Source organism: Hyperolius riggenbachi, chromosome 1 (assembly GCF_040937935.1).
Source record: "Hyperolius riggenbachi isolate aHypRig1 chromosome 1, aHypRig1.pri, whole genome shotgun sequence".
NCBI lineage: Eukaryota > Metazoa > Chordata > Amphibia > Anura > Hyperoliidae > Hyperolius > Hyperolius riggenbachi.
The window spans coordinates 353065193-353081499 of NC_090646.1; the positions used below are offsets into that span (position 1 = coordinate 353065193).

Below are 16307 nucleotides of genomic sequence, written 5' to 3' on the forward strand. Positions count from 1 at the left end.
TTTGTTTGAACATTTGCATGCGAGAGTGTGAAGGGTTAATAGATTTTTGCTGTTTTCTGGCCACACCCCCTTCAGCACCTCCCTTTCCTTAATAACTTATTTAATGTCCTAACTAGAGGCGATGTGCCTGGATATATATGTTTTTTTTTCGATTGATTGGTTGGTCGGCAAATGAATGGGCCCCTTAAGGAAGATGGAGGATTCTTAAAAAGTTCTCCAGTCTTACTGGCACTGCAGATAGAAGTCAGGACTCTTGTAATGCATATGCGGAACATGGCTTAGTGACATTAAGGTCACAAGATAATCAAGTGGCCATTTAATCATATGAAATGCAATGGCTGGTACGGAAAGTTGGCTGGTACAGAAAATTAGGCTTTGAAGGCTTAATTTTACGGGGGGGGGGGGTTTAACTGTAACTATAGGGCAAACTATAAAGTATAACGTATAATTTCAATACTTGCTGAAAGTTTATGAATGCTTGCATTTTGATACTTAAAGGATAACAGGGGAGCAGGCATGAATGGGGAGCTGTCCTGATGCCCACCGCTCCCCCCGTTCTCCTCTGCCCCTCTCCTTTTATGTCTAAAGCCACTCCGGCAGCCAGGACTCAGGAGTCAGGCATCACTGCGCTTGCGTTGGCCCTGTGCGCGCATCCTACAGAGTGCGACCGCAAACGTGGAACACTTGCTGAGGAAACACAATCACAATCTTCAGTTTTGCTTCCACTGGTTTTGATAAATCTGCCCCATGCACTTGTCCAAAGAAAGATATTTCCTATCATACAAATCTAGCTATATCACGTTTGACTTGTTAGGAAGGGTTCTTCGCTGTTAGAACATCACTAATGAGAGACCTGCCAGAAAGCGATGACATAATCCTGCACTATTGCTAGAAAGCAGAGTAATAGTTTTCTCTGACATTTACTGAGATGCTGCTAATGTGTACATTTAAAAGGGGCGCATGATAAAATGGGTATGAGGATTGCTGCTACCCCAGCAGCTCTAAAGCCGCTAATTAGAGTGGCTGTAAAGCTGCAATTTATCTGAGCAGCTGTAAAGCCGCTAATTAGAAAGGCTGTAAAGCAACTCAAATCAGTTAGCCCAAATTAATGCAATTGCATTTTTGCCTATGGCGGCACCCAACTTACAAGGCGAAGAATGTGCACACTTAACCTATTTTGGCTCTAACACTCTGGGATGATTTAAAGGTGCAATGCTATCTGGAGCAAAAATGGATCAGTGGCCGAGCACAACCAATCATAATCTATGTATGTTTCATTCACCAGCTGAAATTTGATTGGTTGCTCTATGCAAATGCTTTTGCTTTAACATTCCTAAAGCCTGTTACACCCCATGCAATTTTCACTTCAGTTCCTATTGTAGCAAATTATCCGTTTGATATTCAAATATAGAAATACTGGAAAACATTGATCGAAATACTGGCTATCGTTCCTTGTGTATGTTGATTGGTATCCAATCGAAAAAATTGCATACGTGTGTAGGCTAGCTTTCTCCTATATCCGATCTGAATATTGATTTCTGTTGGAAAAGGGACATCTCTATCCTATAGAATCTTGGCCATAGCTGTCCTAAGCAACAAGCATCTCTTAATCTTATGGCTGCAGTCACCATCTGCAGAGATCTTCGATCCCAGAAAGATGAATTCTGTCACAGCTTCTAGTTTTTCCTCATCTATTTGCAGATGATTTATTGGACAGACAGCATGACTTTAGTTTTCTAAGCAGTAGACCAGCTTTGGCACTTTCTTGTTTGACATCCATGACTAGGCTTTTCAATTCTTCCTCAGTTTCAGCAATCAAAGTAGTATCAGTGGCATATTATTATTTATTATTTTTATTGGTTTATAAATCGCCAACATTTTCTGCAGTGCTGTACAGAGTAAGAAACAAAACACGGGGTACATAATAATACATACAATGGAATACACAAAATATAAACACTGGTACGTAATATTAAATTGGTAGACATAGTAATTACAGTGACAAATGTAACATATTAAACAAAACATGCAGTAAATTCATAGACAGAAAAGGGTAAGAGAGCTCGGCCCTTGCGAGTTTACAATCTAAAGGAGTAAAGAGAAAAGAAGAGGTGGGAATATGTCAGATTGTTAATATTCCTGCCAGCTACAGTAAATAAGGAGACAACAATATACAATCTTATCGCACTCTGTCAATTATTTCATACGCAGTTCCAACTGTTAAAATTAGATGGAAAGATTTAGAATTCAAATTTAAATACATGAAGACTTGTAAAAAGACAGTAGGAAGTGCTCAAAATTGGATAAAAGTTAAACAGATTTTTAAGAGAACCCCCCCTCCCCCCCCCCCCCCCCCCCCAAAAAAAAAAATTTAGTAGAATTTTTTTTTATTAGATTAGTGTTTCATGCTTTCACAGGTTCATTTTGTGCAGGAATAGCAGGACCACCTAAGTCTAAGTGAAAATACTTCTATATCTTAGCCACAAAATGTACCTGAGGAGGCAAGAAACCCTGACAAAACTTGTGTGGTAGGTACTGTAATAACAACTTACCTTCTCCTTTAAAATGTTTTTTTTAAACTTTTCTTTTGGGCGTTTCCTACTGTCTTCTTGCATTTCTATGAGACCACTGTAAGAGGTGGATGCATTAGAGTGTAGCCTCACGCTGAGCGACTTGAACATCAAATCCACGTGGCTGTCTTGAGTGTCAATAGGCTGCATCTCCCTACAAGTGTGTTAAAGTGGTTGTCTATACAGGCATGTGGGCACTGCATTAACCTGCATACTACACTAGTGGCCTCTGGCTTGTTGGCCTTACTTTTTTGAGGTTTCTTCAGCATCCCCCCCCGAAGATGCATAAAAAGTCTGCTTGCATGCTGATTAGCATGGGTAGAGTAGGCTTTATAAATAACAGTGCGTCATTTTTCTTTTTCAAACTAATATCTTCCTTTTTACATCTTTAGTGTTTTTTATTGTTGCCTTTGTCAACTAATTTTTTGTGTGTAAGTGCATATGAGTACAAGGGTCTAATATTGGTTTGTGATTAGCACCTGCCGATCCCCTGTTTAAGGTCTGTGCAGCAGATGCAGAGCAAAAGTTATCTAAGTCAAAGGCTTGTGGGGCTCTCATCTACTTTTCTTAATACAATTAAAGTTATTGTTAAAGGGAATCTGAAGTTAAAATAAACTTATGAGATAATGAATTGTACCTGCAGTACAGCTAAGAAATAGAACATAAGTTGCAAAGAACCAGTTGGGGCCAGTCGGCACATGCGCAGTGTGGCAGCACGCGCTCCCCATCTCGCTCCCGTGGCCAGGAGAGTTCTGCCCCTGCACAGTAGTACTCCCATGCGCAGTAAGCCCCGACTGGCCAAGATACTGGGACCCCTTACCAAATATCCAGGAAGCGGAGGACTGCGGCAAAGGAGCGATCAGGCCAGAGGGGGCTGGAGGAAGCCTCAGTTATGTATGATATTTTTTGTATTATTCATCTCTGGTTTCCTTTAAGTTGGTAAGATTTTAGTCTGCTACTGCCAAATATAAATTTGCTTTCTTAAAGGGAATCTGAGGTAAAAATAAACGTATGACATAATGATTTGTATGCGTAGTACAGCTAAGACACAGAACATTAGTAGCACAGATATGAGTCTCATATTGTTTCCAGTACAGGAAGCGTTAAGAAACTTCTGTTGTTATCTGTGCAAACGAGCTTCTCTGAGCTCTCCGACCACAGTCCTATTTTCTGAAGCACTTATACAACTGTGAGCGGCAGCTTCAAATATGGTTTTACTGCAGGGGAGTTCAAAGGGTCATTCGCTCTGCCCTGTTTTATAGTTTAAAATACAGAGTGTGGTTTGTAATTGCAAATATGACAGAATGATGCAATGTTACAAAAAGAAAAACTATAACCTGAAAATAAAAATATGAGACTGTTTTCTTTGGTAGTAATGTTCTATTATCTGTACTACACATACAATTCATTATATCTTACTTTTTTATTTTTGTTTCAGTGTTGATCTATATGGTTTGCTTCATAAGCTGCATGTTAGGAAACCGAGATTTATACTTTTCTTATGTCTGGAAGTAGCACACTTGTGGTGGAATGTGTTACTGCCTCCTGTATATGAGCTTACAGTCACACCGATGATTAATTATTTAGAAGAGAAAGGCTAGAACAGATCAAATTCAAACAGAGAGCTAGAGTAGTTTCTAGGAGATAAAGTGAATGACTGTAAACATGAAAAATGAAGAATATGGCTTTATGTAGTCAGCGAGTCAACAGGCTACACTGAAAAGAGGTAAAGAAAAAGTGATAAGAGGTGAGGCTGTACAAGAGCGATATGAAAGGTAGTGATGCAGAAAGCAAACAGGGAGGTTTCCCTGGAAAAGTTGAAGCAGAGTAAGGCACAAGATCAAGATAAGAAAGAGAAGGTAGCATAGAAAGAAATAAAGAGAACTGTTTCGGGTAAGCATAACCTGGTTTTGGTGAAACTGCAGGCCCAGTAATCAAAAGGATTACTGCTGACATTCATAGCAACCAATAAGCTTTTCCCTTTCATTTACTCATACTGAACCCGAAACGTGGAAAGATAACACTGATTGACTTTGCAGGTCCTATTTTATCACAGTCTATTCAAAGGAAAAATAAGGTAACTTTCTATTAATGTTGCCTTTTCACATACATTGCATAGCTTACCAACTGGCTTCCTTAACTCAGATGAACTGAAGGAATATTAAAAGGAGCAGAATGTGGTCCTATTGCTTTCTAATAGTGATGATCAAAAATGTTTCCTAAGATGCCAGGAGGGGAAATCAATTTAACCAATAAAAAGCTTCCTGCTGCTGTTTTAAAAGCAGCTGCCAACTAGATGCCCGGCAACTGCTGACTTTCACAGGCTCAGTTCACTTCTTTTCAGTTCAAATTTGCGCAAAAGAATATTTGCTTTCCACTATGTCTATCACTGTCTGTATCAATACTATCAATTCACAGTGTCGTAGCTAAGGAGCTTTGGGCCCTGGTGCAAGTTTTACATTGGGCCCCCCAAAGCACTCTAGACATAACAATTGATACAGCACACCAAAACCTGCCAAGGACAACCACAGTGTCAGAGGTGCAAGAAGGGGAGGGGGAACAGCTTGTTAACGATTATTATCAATCAGAGCATATAGAAGTGATTATTACAAGCATAGGACCAATAAAGTGCTAATACTGTGATTGAGAGTGGGCCACTGTCAATTCATTAGCTGTCCACATCTCAGTATAGTAGAGCTCTGTAGCCTGACCACTATAACTATCAGTGTAGGTGAAGACAGCAAGCAGGCATTGCTTTGTTAATAATGCAATTAAAAGTGTAATGGCAATTCTCAGTCTGTGTTTTTTTGTTGTTGTCTTTTTAAAGCGGATGAAAATCATAATAACTAGAATACTAATCTAAGTAATGCTTGTAAAAACACCATGAAACATTATATGCCATTTTCCCTCTCAGTCTGTCAATTTAATTAGATATGTGTTATTAAAATGCTCCACATGACTCTCAGTGGCAATAGACAGACAATATCCCTACTTACTAACAGGTCCCATTTCGAGATGGTTGTTCGTAGGTGGCCACACACGATACAATAAAATGATCCGATTTTACGGCAATTCGATAAAAAACGATCGGATCTCCCGAAAAAATCGAAAGCTTTTTTTTCATTCGACTGAAAAATCCGGATTTCCTGTTTTCTTCGATTTTTATCGATCCGGAATGCCAGATATTTTTCTTCAATCTTTCTAAAGATTGTATGGTGTGTGTTAGATTGTCAATTTATTACTACACACACCCTAGCAATTTTGTCAGAGTTTCCAATCATTTTTATCAGAATAGGGGAAAAATTGAACATAGGTGTGTGGTACATTTGTCATATTTTTGAAATGTTACAATCAGTCAGAAAAAATTCTTAAATTGAACAGATATTTAAAAAACTGTATGGTGTGTGGCCACCTTAAGCTGAATTTTTATGTAAGTTGAGTCATGTTATAGATAGATAAATTATTTACTTTCTGATAAATAAATGTGTAGATTTAGATAAATTATTTACTTTCTGATAACTCATGATTTGAACATTTAGTACAAACAATGTTTTTTAGTTTTTTTTTAAGTGCTAATCTTTGTATATAAAACATAACAACAAAACATGTAATAACAAACAATGTAGAGTATTTTGCACAAGGACAACTTTGTTTGTATTTGTGAGATGTTTGTAACTCGAGTCGTTTGCAAGCAGGCTACTATTTGTATTCAAATTAAGGGCCCGTTTCCACTACAGTGAATCCGCATGCGTTGTCCGCATGCGGATTCGCATAACCAATACATGTGGATGGCCCTGATTCCACTTGTCAGTTTTCTTCAGCGTTTTCCAATGCAGGATTTTTCTGCACGGCAGAGCCGCAGAATTCGCCTGCGTGTGGAATGCAGGCAAATCGCAGGCAATGTATTTAATAGGGAAATCGCATGCATTTTTGCATGCGTTTTTTCCCGCAATTTCTCGTGCGATTTCGCAGACAAACTAATGTAAATTGACACAGGCAGTGACATGGTTAAAATCACATATACCCTGCCTATGCGAAATCGCGGCAAAAAACGCACGCGGAATCGCATCCTCATGCGATTTCGTCAGTGGTGATATGCCGCGATTCCGCACCACAATAGTGGAAACGAGCCCTAAATGAAGAAGGAAGCCTCCAGTGTAATACAAATGACATATATTACGGGTGTGGCTGTACCCATCACCTCACCATACTCTCCCTCACAGTATTTGATGCAGGTGACTCACCTGACCTCAATCAAATAAGTTTTAAAGAACAAGCGACACCCATGCTAACCTAGAAATAAAAAACACATATATAAGTAGATAAATACTACTTCTACTTGCATAACAGATGTATTGTGCTATCCACGTAATGATTCCTGTGAATTGTATAAAGGAAAAGCAGAAAATCCTATTCTAGGCAGTGGCCATCTTGCCAAGCTAATGCTGACATCCTATCCTCCCTGACTCTTGTTTTCCCCCCTCCCTTCTCTTACTCATTATGTATTCATTAGCTGCCCTCCTCCCAGAGTCTTCAGACACTCCCACTGAGGTGTATACTAACAACTGCACAGCCTTTTTTTTTGTTTACAAATCCAATCACTGAGTCACCTCAGCCTTGCTTGTAAACACAAGTGATCAGAGCGAGTTTCTGATAAGCAGCTAAGCAGAGAAATAAATGGAAGAGGAGGAATATATTATAGATAAAAAGAACTCCCAGCATTCAACTCTTTGGCACTGTTTGGCACTAGGGCCAGTGCTCATAAGGTATGTGATAACTACAAACCATAACAGCAGAAAAAGTTTTGCAAGTTTTGAATGCAGGATTAGAATCTTTATCACTTAATACACTCAGACCAGTTGCTGTTGAAATTTCATTTTTATGGTGACAATACCGCTTTAATGAGCTGTGACTAGCTTTCTGCTGTCTGCAGATTTAGCCAGTGTGTCAGCCAATCAAGGGCAGCCATGTGACTCCCAAGAAGAACAATAAAGACCAGGCTATATTTTCCAGCATTGCAGTAGAAAATATGTGACTGAAACTGATTGCAAAGGACAGTGACAGAGGCAGTGACAATAATGGAGAATAGAAATAGTTCAAACATTTATTTCTTTAGCTGCACAGTTCCCTGCCCACCTCATCCATATTCAGTTTGATGCACAAGAGATAGGCAGACATTTGTGTCAGGCTCTATGCTAGCACAGCTTGCTGCAGGTCATTTGGCAGCAGTAACAGAGCGGTGAGGGGATGAGATTACTGACAGTTGCACAGCTCTAAATGTAGAACTCAGTGCTACTTCTTAGTAGAGATGGCCCAGCTTTGGAGAACTCATGGAGAAGCACATGATCCGTTTGATCGGCTGACAGATTTGTAAGCCTCTGATTTGCTGAGATGACTTCCTGGTTTAACACATGATCATGACCAGCAAATCAGAGACTTACAAATCTATCAGCTGATCAAACTGATCATGTGCTTCCCCATGAGTTCTCCAAGGCTGGGCCATCTCTACTTCTTAGTTTTATATAAAGCGTTTGTGTTGCTCTTGTGTGAGTGAGTACAGAGTGAATGGATAGTTTTTGGGGTGTGTTTAATGCAAGTGAAACACAAGTACAGAAATTCATGTTTCTTATTTCAATTTACAGAATAAAAATACCAATATGTACAGCCAGAAGCGCTATGACAACCCACCTGACTATAGCCCACCGACCTACACTCATCAGAACAGCCATGGTCCTGGATCTTATGGTTATCACGTCCAGTCTGCCCATCCTGATTCCTTCTACCAGGAAGATATCCCACCACAACGCTTCTACAAGTGGAAGTCTCCGCCCGGCATTGTGAGAATTCTGCAGGGCATTGTTATCTTCTTGTGCCTGGCGATATTTGCATGTGTGGCATCAACACTGGCCTGGGAGTACAACTATGGATACATGGGAGGGCTAGGTGGATACATGGGTGGTTATGGTGGTTATGGTGGATACAGTGGTTATGGCTACGGCTATGGTGGTTATGGTGGTTACGGTATGACCAGCCCTCAAGCAGCAAGTGGTTTCATGATGGCCATGTCTGTGATGACATTCATAGCTAATCTGGGACTTTTTATAGCCAGTGTAACTAAATCCAGTGGAACCAGGTCACGAAAGTTCTTCATGATTGTGTTGGTTCTGAGTGCAGTTTTAGCCACCTTGGACCTTATTGCCACTATTGTGTATATTGTTGGAGTGAATCCAAGAGCCCAGATGAGTGGTGGCATGTATTACAGTCAGATGATGATGATGTGTAACCAGATCTACAGCCCAATGTCTTCTGGAGTAGGCCTCACAAATCAGTATCTATACCACTATTGCATGGTGGATCCACAAGAGGTGAGTCTCTAAATCACCTTTATGAAGAAAAATTATGATGTGAAATGATACACCACAAAACCAGTAGGTCTGAATATTTTTGTGTTTTTTCTCCAGGCCATCGCAATAGTATGTGGCTTTATTGTCGTCATTGTCCTCTGTGTCACCTCCTTCTTTGCACAGAAGACAAGAAGCAAAATATGGCGTTATGGAGATCCCAACATTTTCTGGGAGAAGCCCTTACAGGACTATCAAGAGGGGCCTAATGTAGAAGAATGGGTAAGAAGGAAAAAACGAGAGCTAATTTCTAAACTTGTCCTCTAAATTTCTTGCTTTTAGTCATCTGTAAAATCTGAAAAATGTACATAGTGAAATACAAAAAATAATATAAAGAATACCGCGATCAAACCTGATAAGAGAGTATGGAAAGAATGCAAGAAAACTCTCTGCCAGGAATAATACAAGACCCAAAATATCAAACTAATCCAATATAAATATATCTTTATATTACCCGTGAATGTGAACCAAACTGAACAAACCACAGTAAGCGAGAAAGGCCCTGATTTGTCTTATGATCCAATTTTACGGCAATTCACTAAAAACTATCGCTGTACAGAAAAATTGAAAGCTTTTTTTAATTTGTTCCAGAAATTTCTCTATTTGTTTTATTTGTTTTATAAAAGAAGATTGAGAGTGGTGTGGACGCAAGTAATTTTTTCAGTGTTTTCAATAGTTTTTTTCATAATTGGGGAAAAATTTAACACATGTGTGATACATTAGTCAGATTTTTTAAATGTTATAATCAATCAAAAAAAAAAACTGATCGTAAAAATGGCGACACACATTACAATCTTTTTAATTTGATTCGATTTGACCAATGCAATCCAATTTTTCAGTTGATTGAAAATTTTGAAGAAATGGTTCAATTTAACAAACACATATGTTCAACATTGCTGCAATTTTGGGAAAAAGGATGGTAAATATGGAAAAATGTGGTTTTTTTTAGAAAACCCTTCAGCATGACAGCCCTTCACTCAACAATCATCTTTTGATCATTGTGCATTTTCATAGAAGTACATTTTCCACTGTGACATTTATCACCATTTTCCATCTCTGTGTATCTATTAGTGTCTGAAGCGATCATCGTTTGCTGCTTAGCATTATTACAGTTACCACTGAACACCACATTGCTACTTACAAGCGCATTTACCACACTTTAATGTGCTACAGACGCTTACATAAAAAACAAAAGTTTGCTTTCTTAAAACAAAGTATTTGCAATAAACTTTTGTTTCCATTGCATCTTAGTAAGAGGGCTTTTTTGGTCCATTGTAGCCCCTTACACTCCAATGAGTTCTAGTTCACCATGAGCTTGCTGGTTAGTCTGTACCTCTTAATTAGATAAATAAACCAAGTACAATACAGTTACATATGACAATTCTACAAAAAAAAAAAACACAATTCCATATATATTATTTTTACACTACATACCATAACATACTCTTTCCATCTTTTCATTATAGACACACATAAAAAAATATTTTATTTATATTTTAGTTTTATGCTGCCCATTTTTTTCCTTTTGTGTTAGTGCACATGTATGATAAGCATGAGATGAGAGTGCATGTAACAGGCAGCATGATGGGAACATAGGTAATAATGCAGTCATTCACGGTTGTTCTGCGTGAGCTATGTGGGAACTTGTGCTATAGTTTTTAAGCTCAGTTACAATGGGAGTCACATCACAGATTTGACTTTGAAGGGAGCCCGAGGTGGGAGACATATGGAGGCTGATATATTTATTTCCTTTTAAACAATGCCTGGCTGTCCTGCAGATCCACTGCCTCAAAGACTTTTAGCCATAGACCCTTGACAAGCATGCAGATCAGGAGTTTCTGACAAAAATCTGACAAGATAAGCTGCATGCTTGTTTCAGGTGCGTGATTCAGACACTACTGTCCAGAAAGAACTTCAGGGCTACCAGGCAACTGGTATTGTTTAAAAGGAAATAACCATGGCAGTCTTTGTATGTTTCTCACCTCAGGTTCCTTTTATGACACACTTGTTTAACATTAATTAGTTAGTAACAAAAACTGTTTTCCTGTACATTTTCATGTTTAAAATTAAAAGATTGCTAAGATGTGGGATTGGGATGAACTGGGCACAACAAAGTACTGTACGGAGGTGAAGTGAACATAGGGAACTAAAGGGGCAGGGTAGCGAAGCAGGTCATTTCAGGGTTCAAACATCATAATTCGGGAACCAGAATTAGCCAGACCTCGAAATTACATACAGAGAGGTAGGGAAATATATATTTTATATTCCCCTAGAGTACCTTGCGCAGGGAAAGCTGTCTCGCCCAATTGATTAGCAGCCGGTCAATTCTTACTCCAGGATAGGGCCGACAAGTAGCGTGGTTTAGTCAAACCTGAAGTGAAAATAAACTTACAAGATGAACAGTTGTATCTATAGTCCCAATTATAAATAGGTCTTTCCTGGAAACCAATAATTTTATTTTCAATATTAAGGATAAAATCTACTGTTAGAATTTTGCCAGTCTTAAATACATGAGGAGAGTTCTTTTATGTTATTCAGCTTCCATACAGGCACATACTCAACTATTGAATGTGTTATCAGTTCCAAAGCTCCGTACACATGATTAAAGTCGGCTGAGATGGCCGATAACGACCGCCTCAGCCGATACTCCGGTGTGTATACAACAGCATTCAACAAGCAACCGCCACACGACTAGTGATCCGCCTGGTGGATCAACACAGTCAGTCGACATCTGATTGCTTTGTGCACGCCGCTCGCCCACCCTCCATGGTACATCACTTCTGCTCCGCTCCATTGTCCCTCTGCCTCCCTGCATAGCAACAGGGACAGCTGGCTCCACATTTGTACTGCATTGGCCTGGTAATGTTGCCTGAGGGATTGGATCCTCATCCTCGACGGGCGACATCAGTCAGGGCCTTCAATCCTGGATTATTAACCCTTAGGAGTTAAAAAAATAAAATAAAAAAAGGCTAGTTGAAAATAAGATTGTGACTATACATACACTTTTTTACCTTACCATGTTGTATGGCTTATCCTGCTGCTGCAGAATTTTCTGACGGAACTTGTGCAGCTCCGCGTGGACCCTCTAGAGTCTAGGTCCACGTGGATAGTGGGGGAATGAAATAATTCAGCTTCCAATTGCTGGAGGCCGAATTACAGTGTTTAAAAAGTAACCTCAGCTCTGTCTTCTGACGGCGCTGAAGTTACATTCTGTGTGCTGCTTCAGCTGTAATTCCTATTACGGCCTATGGTGGCACCGGCTGCTCCCAAATCTCCTGCGCTGGAATAGCAGTGTTCGTGTTGCATGGTACCCTTTATTTTATAGTAGTAGGTATTAATACTTCTGTGTAATTTTAGTACATCTTGTATCCTTCTTTCTTCTTTCAAGTCTGCGATTTACAAGCAAATCTGCTAGCAGGCAAAGGTACTCCTTTAAGGTGTGTAACACATTGCCGTGTGTGCCGAGCCCAGCGTAACCGCCAGTTTGTCACTGAGTGCATATTTACTCTTAGATATGAGCAGTTTCTGTCTGGTGACTTATTAACACTTGCTAATATGAGCCAGTGCAGTAAATTAATCTCACACTTCATTATCAGGGAGGGAAAATAACTTTGTTACTGCAGCCAAATATATAGACCCTACCCATTTTCGGTTTTGTGCCTTACTGTACTGGTCTGCACTTTGGGCATTTGTAATTTCTAAGGGTATAATGATAATTTACTTTTGTCAACATGATTACTTTCAGAATTTTCTTTGCAAAATACAGAAAATCAGATCTGGATTTTTTTTTTAAAAACACTGAACTCTGAGGCCTCTTTTATACTTACTGTGTTGCGTCACCTCCAAATAACACTCATCTCCAAAGTAGCCATTACAACTAATAGGACATCACACACAAAAGTGCACAGGAAGTGCTCCAGCTAACACTGAAGCTGCCATGGATTATTGCACATCTCGTAAGGCAACAAAAGCAATTAATTACAGTCAATGGTAACATTTTGTATTTTGGTGCTTTTGCAGTTCGCATGTACAGATGCAGATTTTCAGACTACATGCGTCCTGTCTAGTAGTATAAAAGTGACTGAAGGGTGCAACTTTTTGAAGGCAGGTTGCTGCCAACTTCCCTTTTAACGCAACCTTCACATGTGTTTAAGTATCAGTAATAGCAGAGTAGGGCTACCTGGCCGCACTCCCCTTCCCGTAAATGAGGTGCAAGTATCGATCAACCCACCGGATGACCAGGCAAAACCAACGTTTTTACAATCCACAAAGATCAGTGCACTCAAATTTTATATCATGCAAATCTTCTTGCTCTTTTATTGCAAATGATATCCCAAAATTCAATTCATGTTTGACACGAGCCAGCTATTTGCAATAGATAGGCGTCACAGACACTCACAGTCCATCAAACTTGCAAACTTGTCCAGATAGCCACAAGAGGGCTAGAGTCCATAGTCCATGGTTCCAGAATAAATGTCTCAAATCAAGGCAGAATTTCACCTTTATCATTTGCAATAAAGAGCAAGAAGATTTGCATTAATTTGAGTGTGCTGATCTTTGTGGATTGTCAGTATCAGTAATGACGTGGTGCTATTTTACCATGCTCAGATCGCATCACACCAAGTGTAAAAGCAGCCTAAGATATGGCAAAAGCTTCCTGCCTTTTCTTGGGTAATAGCAGGCCATTGCAAAGATTGCTGAAAGCTGACACAGCAGTTGTGATTGTGGTCACCTACACATCTGCAATAAGAATACTTCGTAATAAATCCAGCTGTCTACAAATAGTTCTCACTGCATGTGTGTCCATATGACTGCAATCACATAGTCAATAACCTTGGAGGAGGTTCTCAGCCCAGGGAGCCTGCTAGAATTGAGACTGTGTACAGCGACCTCCAAATCCCCTCAGTGCGTCAACGACGTGTGTCTGCTTGGCAGATCGTTTTAGCCAAGTGGAGGCCAAGTTTATTATTATTATTCTTACTCCACCCCCTCTGTCATGCATCGCACCATCTACATTCTTCCCACTGCATAACAACAGAACACTTCTGAACAGCCTTGGCCCAAACTTTCATCTTTGGGATCAAGTTCCAATCCTTGCCGGATGGCAGTTTGCAGCTTATTCTTCTCTATGGTTTTGTATTACCATGTTAAAGGCTGCAAAAATTGGCACTTCATAAGACGTTTGCACCACTGTTTATTATAAGTTGTCCACTGTTCTGCAGTATTCAACTGCTCCAATAGAATTTTAGTCAATCAAGCCCTCTGGTTAAAGACACCACCTTTGACACGAGACCAGGGTTCAAATCCTAGATGAACCCAGTGCCTCATCAGTAAGGAGTCCTTGGGTAAGACTCCCTAATGCTCCAGGGAGGCCTATCGATGTGTCCTTAGTGGCTGCAAGTCTTAAGCACATTGAGTCCATAAGGAGAAAAGAGCTTTACATATGTTAACAATATTATGTTATGATTTAATCGAGCTAAGGAACGCTTTCTTTTGCTTCTAAAAACTGACTGGAATAAACAGTGAAAAGGAAACATTTAAGGACAGAACAGATGCTATTGCATCATTGGGCTTACAGTAGCTGATGCAGCTTACAAGGCTGGCAATGTGGACAAGCATCAGTAGTATGGCCTACAGGACTTGCCTTCAGATCTCTGTGGCATATTAATTGGATGTTGCTACTTATTCCTTTTACAAACATTTGCAATAGCTACCTTGTTCCTCAATAGGAATGTATAGGTTTACTTGGCAGTAGTACCTCTGATTGGATGGAATTGTATCTAAGAAAAAGTAAGCCGTTTTGATGCGCAGCATACAACAGTAATGAGAGTAATAATTGCTATTATAATCATACATAATAGTCACAACTCTTCATCAGTCAAAATACAAATCATCTATCAGAGTCCTGAACAGCAGAAAGCATAGCACCAAATACAGTACAGCACTCTCAGCTTTCACATAGGAGTGTTTTTAGTTTAGTTCAGCATTTGTATGTTCAGCATTTGTATGATATACTGCTGCTTTACTTCGCTATTTAAATCCAAAGGTCATTGCTGTGAGCTGAATTTCTCGTTTACCCTCCCTAGAAGAAATTGAGCAATTAATCAGGGGATAATGGCAACATCATACAATTGCACCACAATCACTTAAAGTTATTCTACCATGTAGCAACACATGTAGGTATCCTACCTCTTATACTATTCTTTTGTGTGCCCAGTGTTTAAAATCTTCAGCCACAGCTTAATGACATTTCATTTGAACATAATGGCTCATTTTGGCCAGTATTGTTAATTTCCTGAATCTCAGAAAAGACTTGGTCCACTGAAAGAATGTAAGAAACAGCAAAGCGAGGATTCTACTGTTGATTATGAGGTTGCTAGGAGACTTGGACACAGGTGGATTGAAAGTAGCTGTCATATTTTTCTTGGAGCTACATTTGGCCGTCAACTATTAGAGCTTCTATCAGCCTCTTAAAATACACATTTAATACACATTAAAGCGGACCTAAACTCGGGACTTCCTCTCTGCTCTAAAAGACAAGCAACAGCATAATAACCTTTAAAGAAAAACATCTGTGTAACAACTGATACAAATCCTGCAATAAATCTGCAATGTTTCTACTTCCTGCTTTCATGGAAGCAAACATAGGGTTAACATCCTGTGTTCACATATTAGCTGTTCTGCTAAAGCAGTCTGCTGGCACAGCTGACAGATCAAATTACAACTGTGATTAGTCACAGATGAGGGGGAATTAGACAGGCTAAACTCTCTAAATACATACTGGGTAAGCTAAAATATTTTTTTTTTACTTAAGTATTCTTTTAACCTGTTCACACCAGAACATTTGTATTCAGATGCAAAAGCCCTACTGCATACAGTTTGTGAAAAAAACACTCATGTATTTCAAGGCAACTGATAATGCAAATGCACATTGGAAATCTGTTCCTAGTAAAAAATGTTCCTAAACACATCAGATAGATTCAGAAATCTATCTGATGATCTACCTGCTGCTAATCTAACCAGTGTATGGCCACCTTAATGTCCAACCATATTATTATTATGTAGTTATATAGCACTGACATCTTCTGCATCACATTACAGAGTACATAGTCATGTCACTCACTGTCCTCAGAGAAGCTCACACTCTAATCCTACCATAGCCATAGTCTAATAGTATTATTATGTATTTATATAGCACTGATATCCTCTGCAGCACATTACAGAGTACATAGTCATGTCACTGACTGTCCTCAGAGGAGCTCACACTCTAATCCTACCCTAGTCATAGTCTAATGTCCTACTATATTATTATTATGCATTTATATAGCACTGACGT

General features: G+C 39.4%; 1 protein-coding gene across 2 annotated transcripts in view; it reads left to right on the plus strand.

Annotated features, from left to right (window-relative positions):
- Positions 1-16307, plus strand: part of LOC137513409 (occludin-like) — a 54817-nt gene that overhangs the window by 2709 nt on the left and 35801 nt on the right. For both annotated transcript variants that reach the window (XM_068234131.1, XM_068234130.1), the window contains exons 2-3: positions 8213-8935; positions 9032-9193. In XM_068234131.1, the coding sequence (XP_068090232.1) occupies positions 8228-8935; positions 9032-9193 (870 nt within the window). In that variant the 5' untranslated portion in view covers positions 8213-8227. The remainder of the gene's footprint in view (positions 1-8212; positions 8936-9031; positions 9194-16307) is intronic.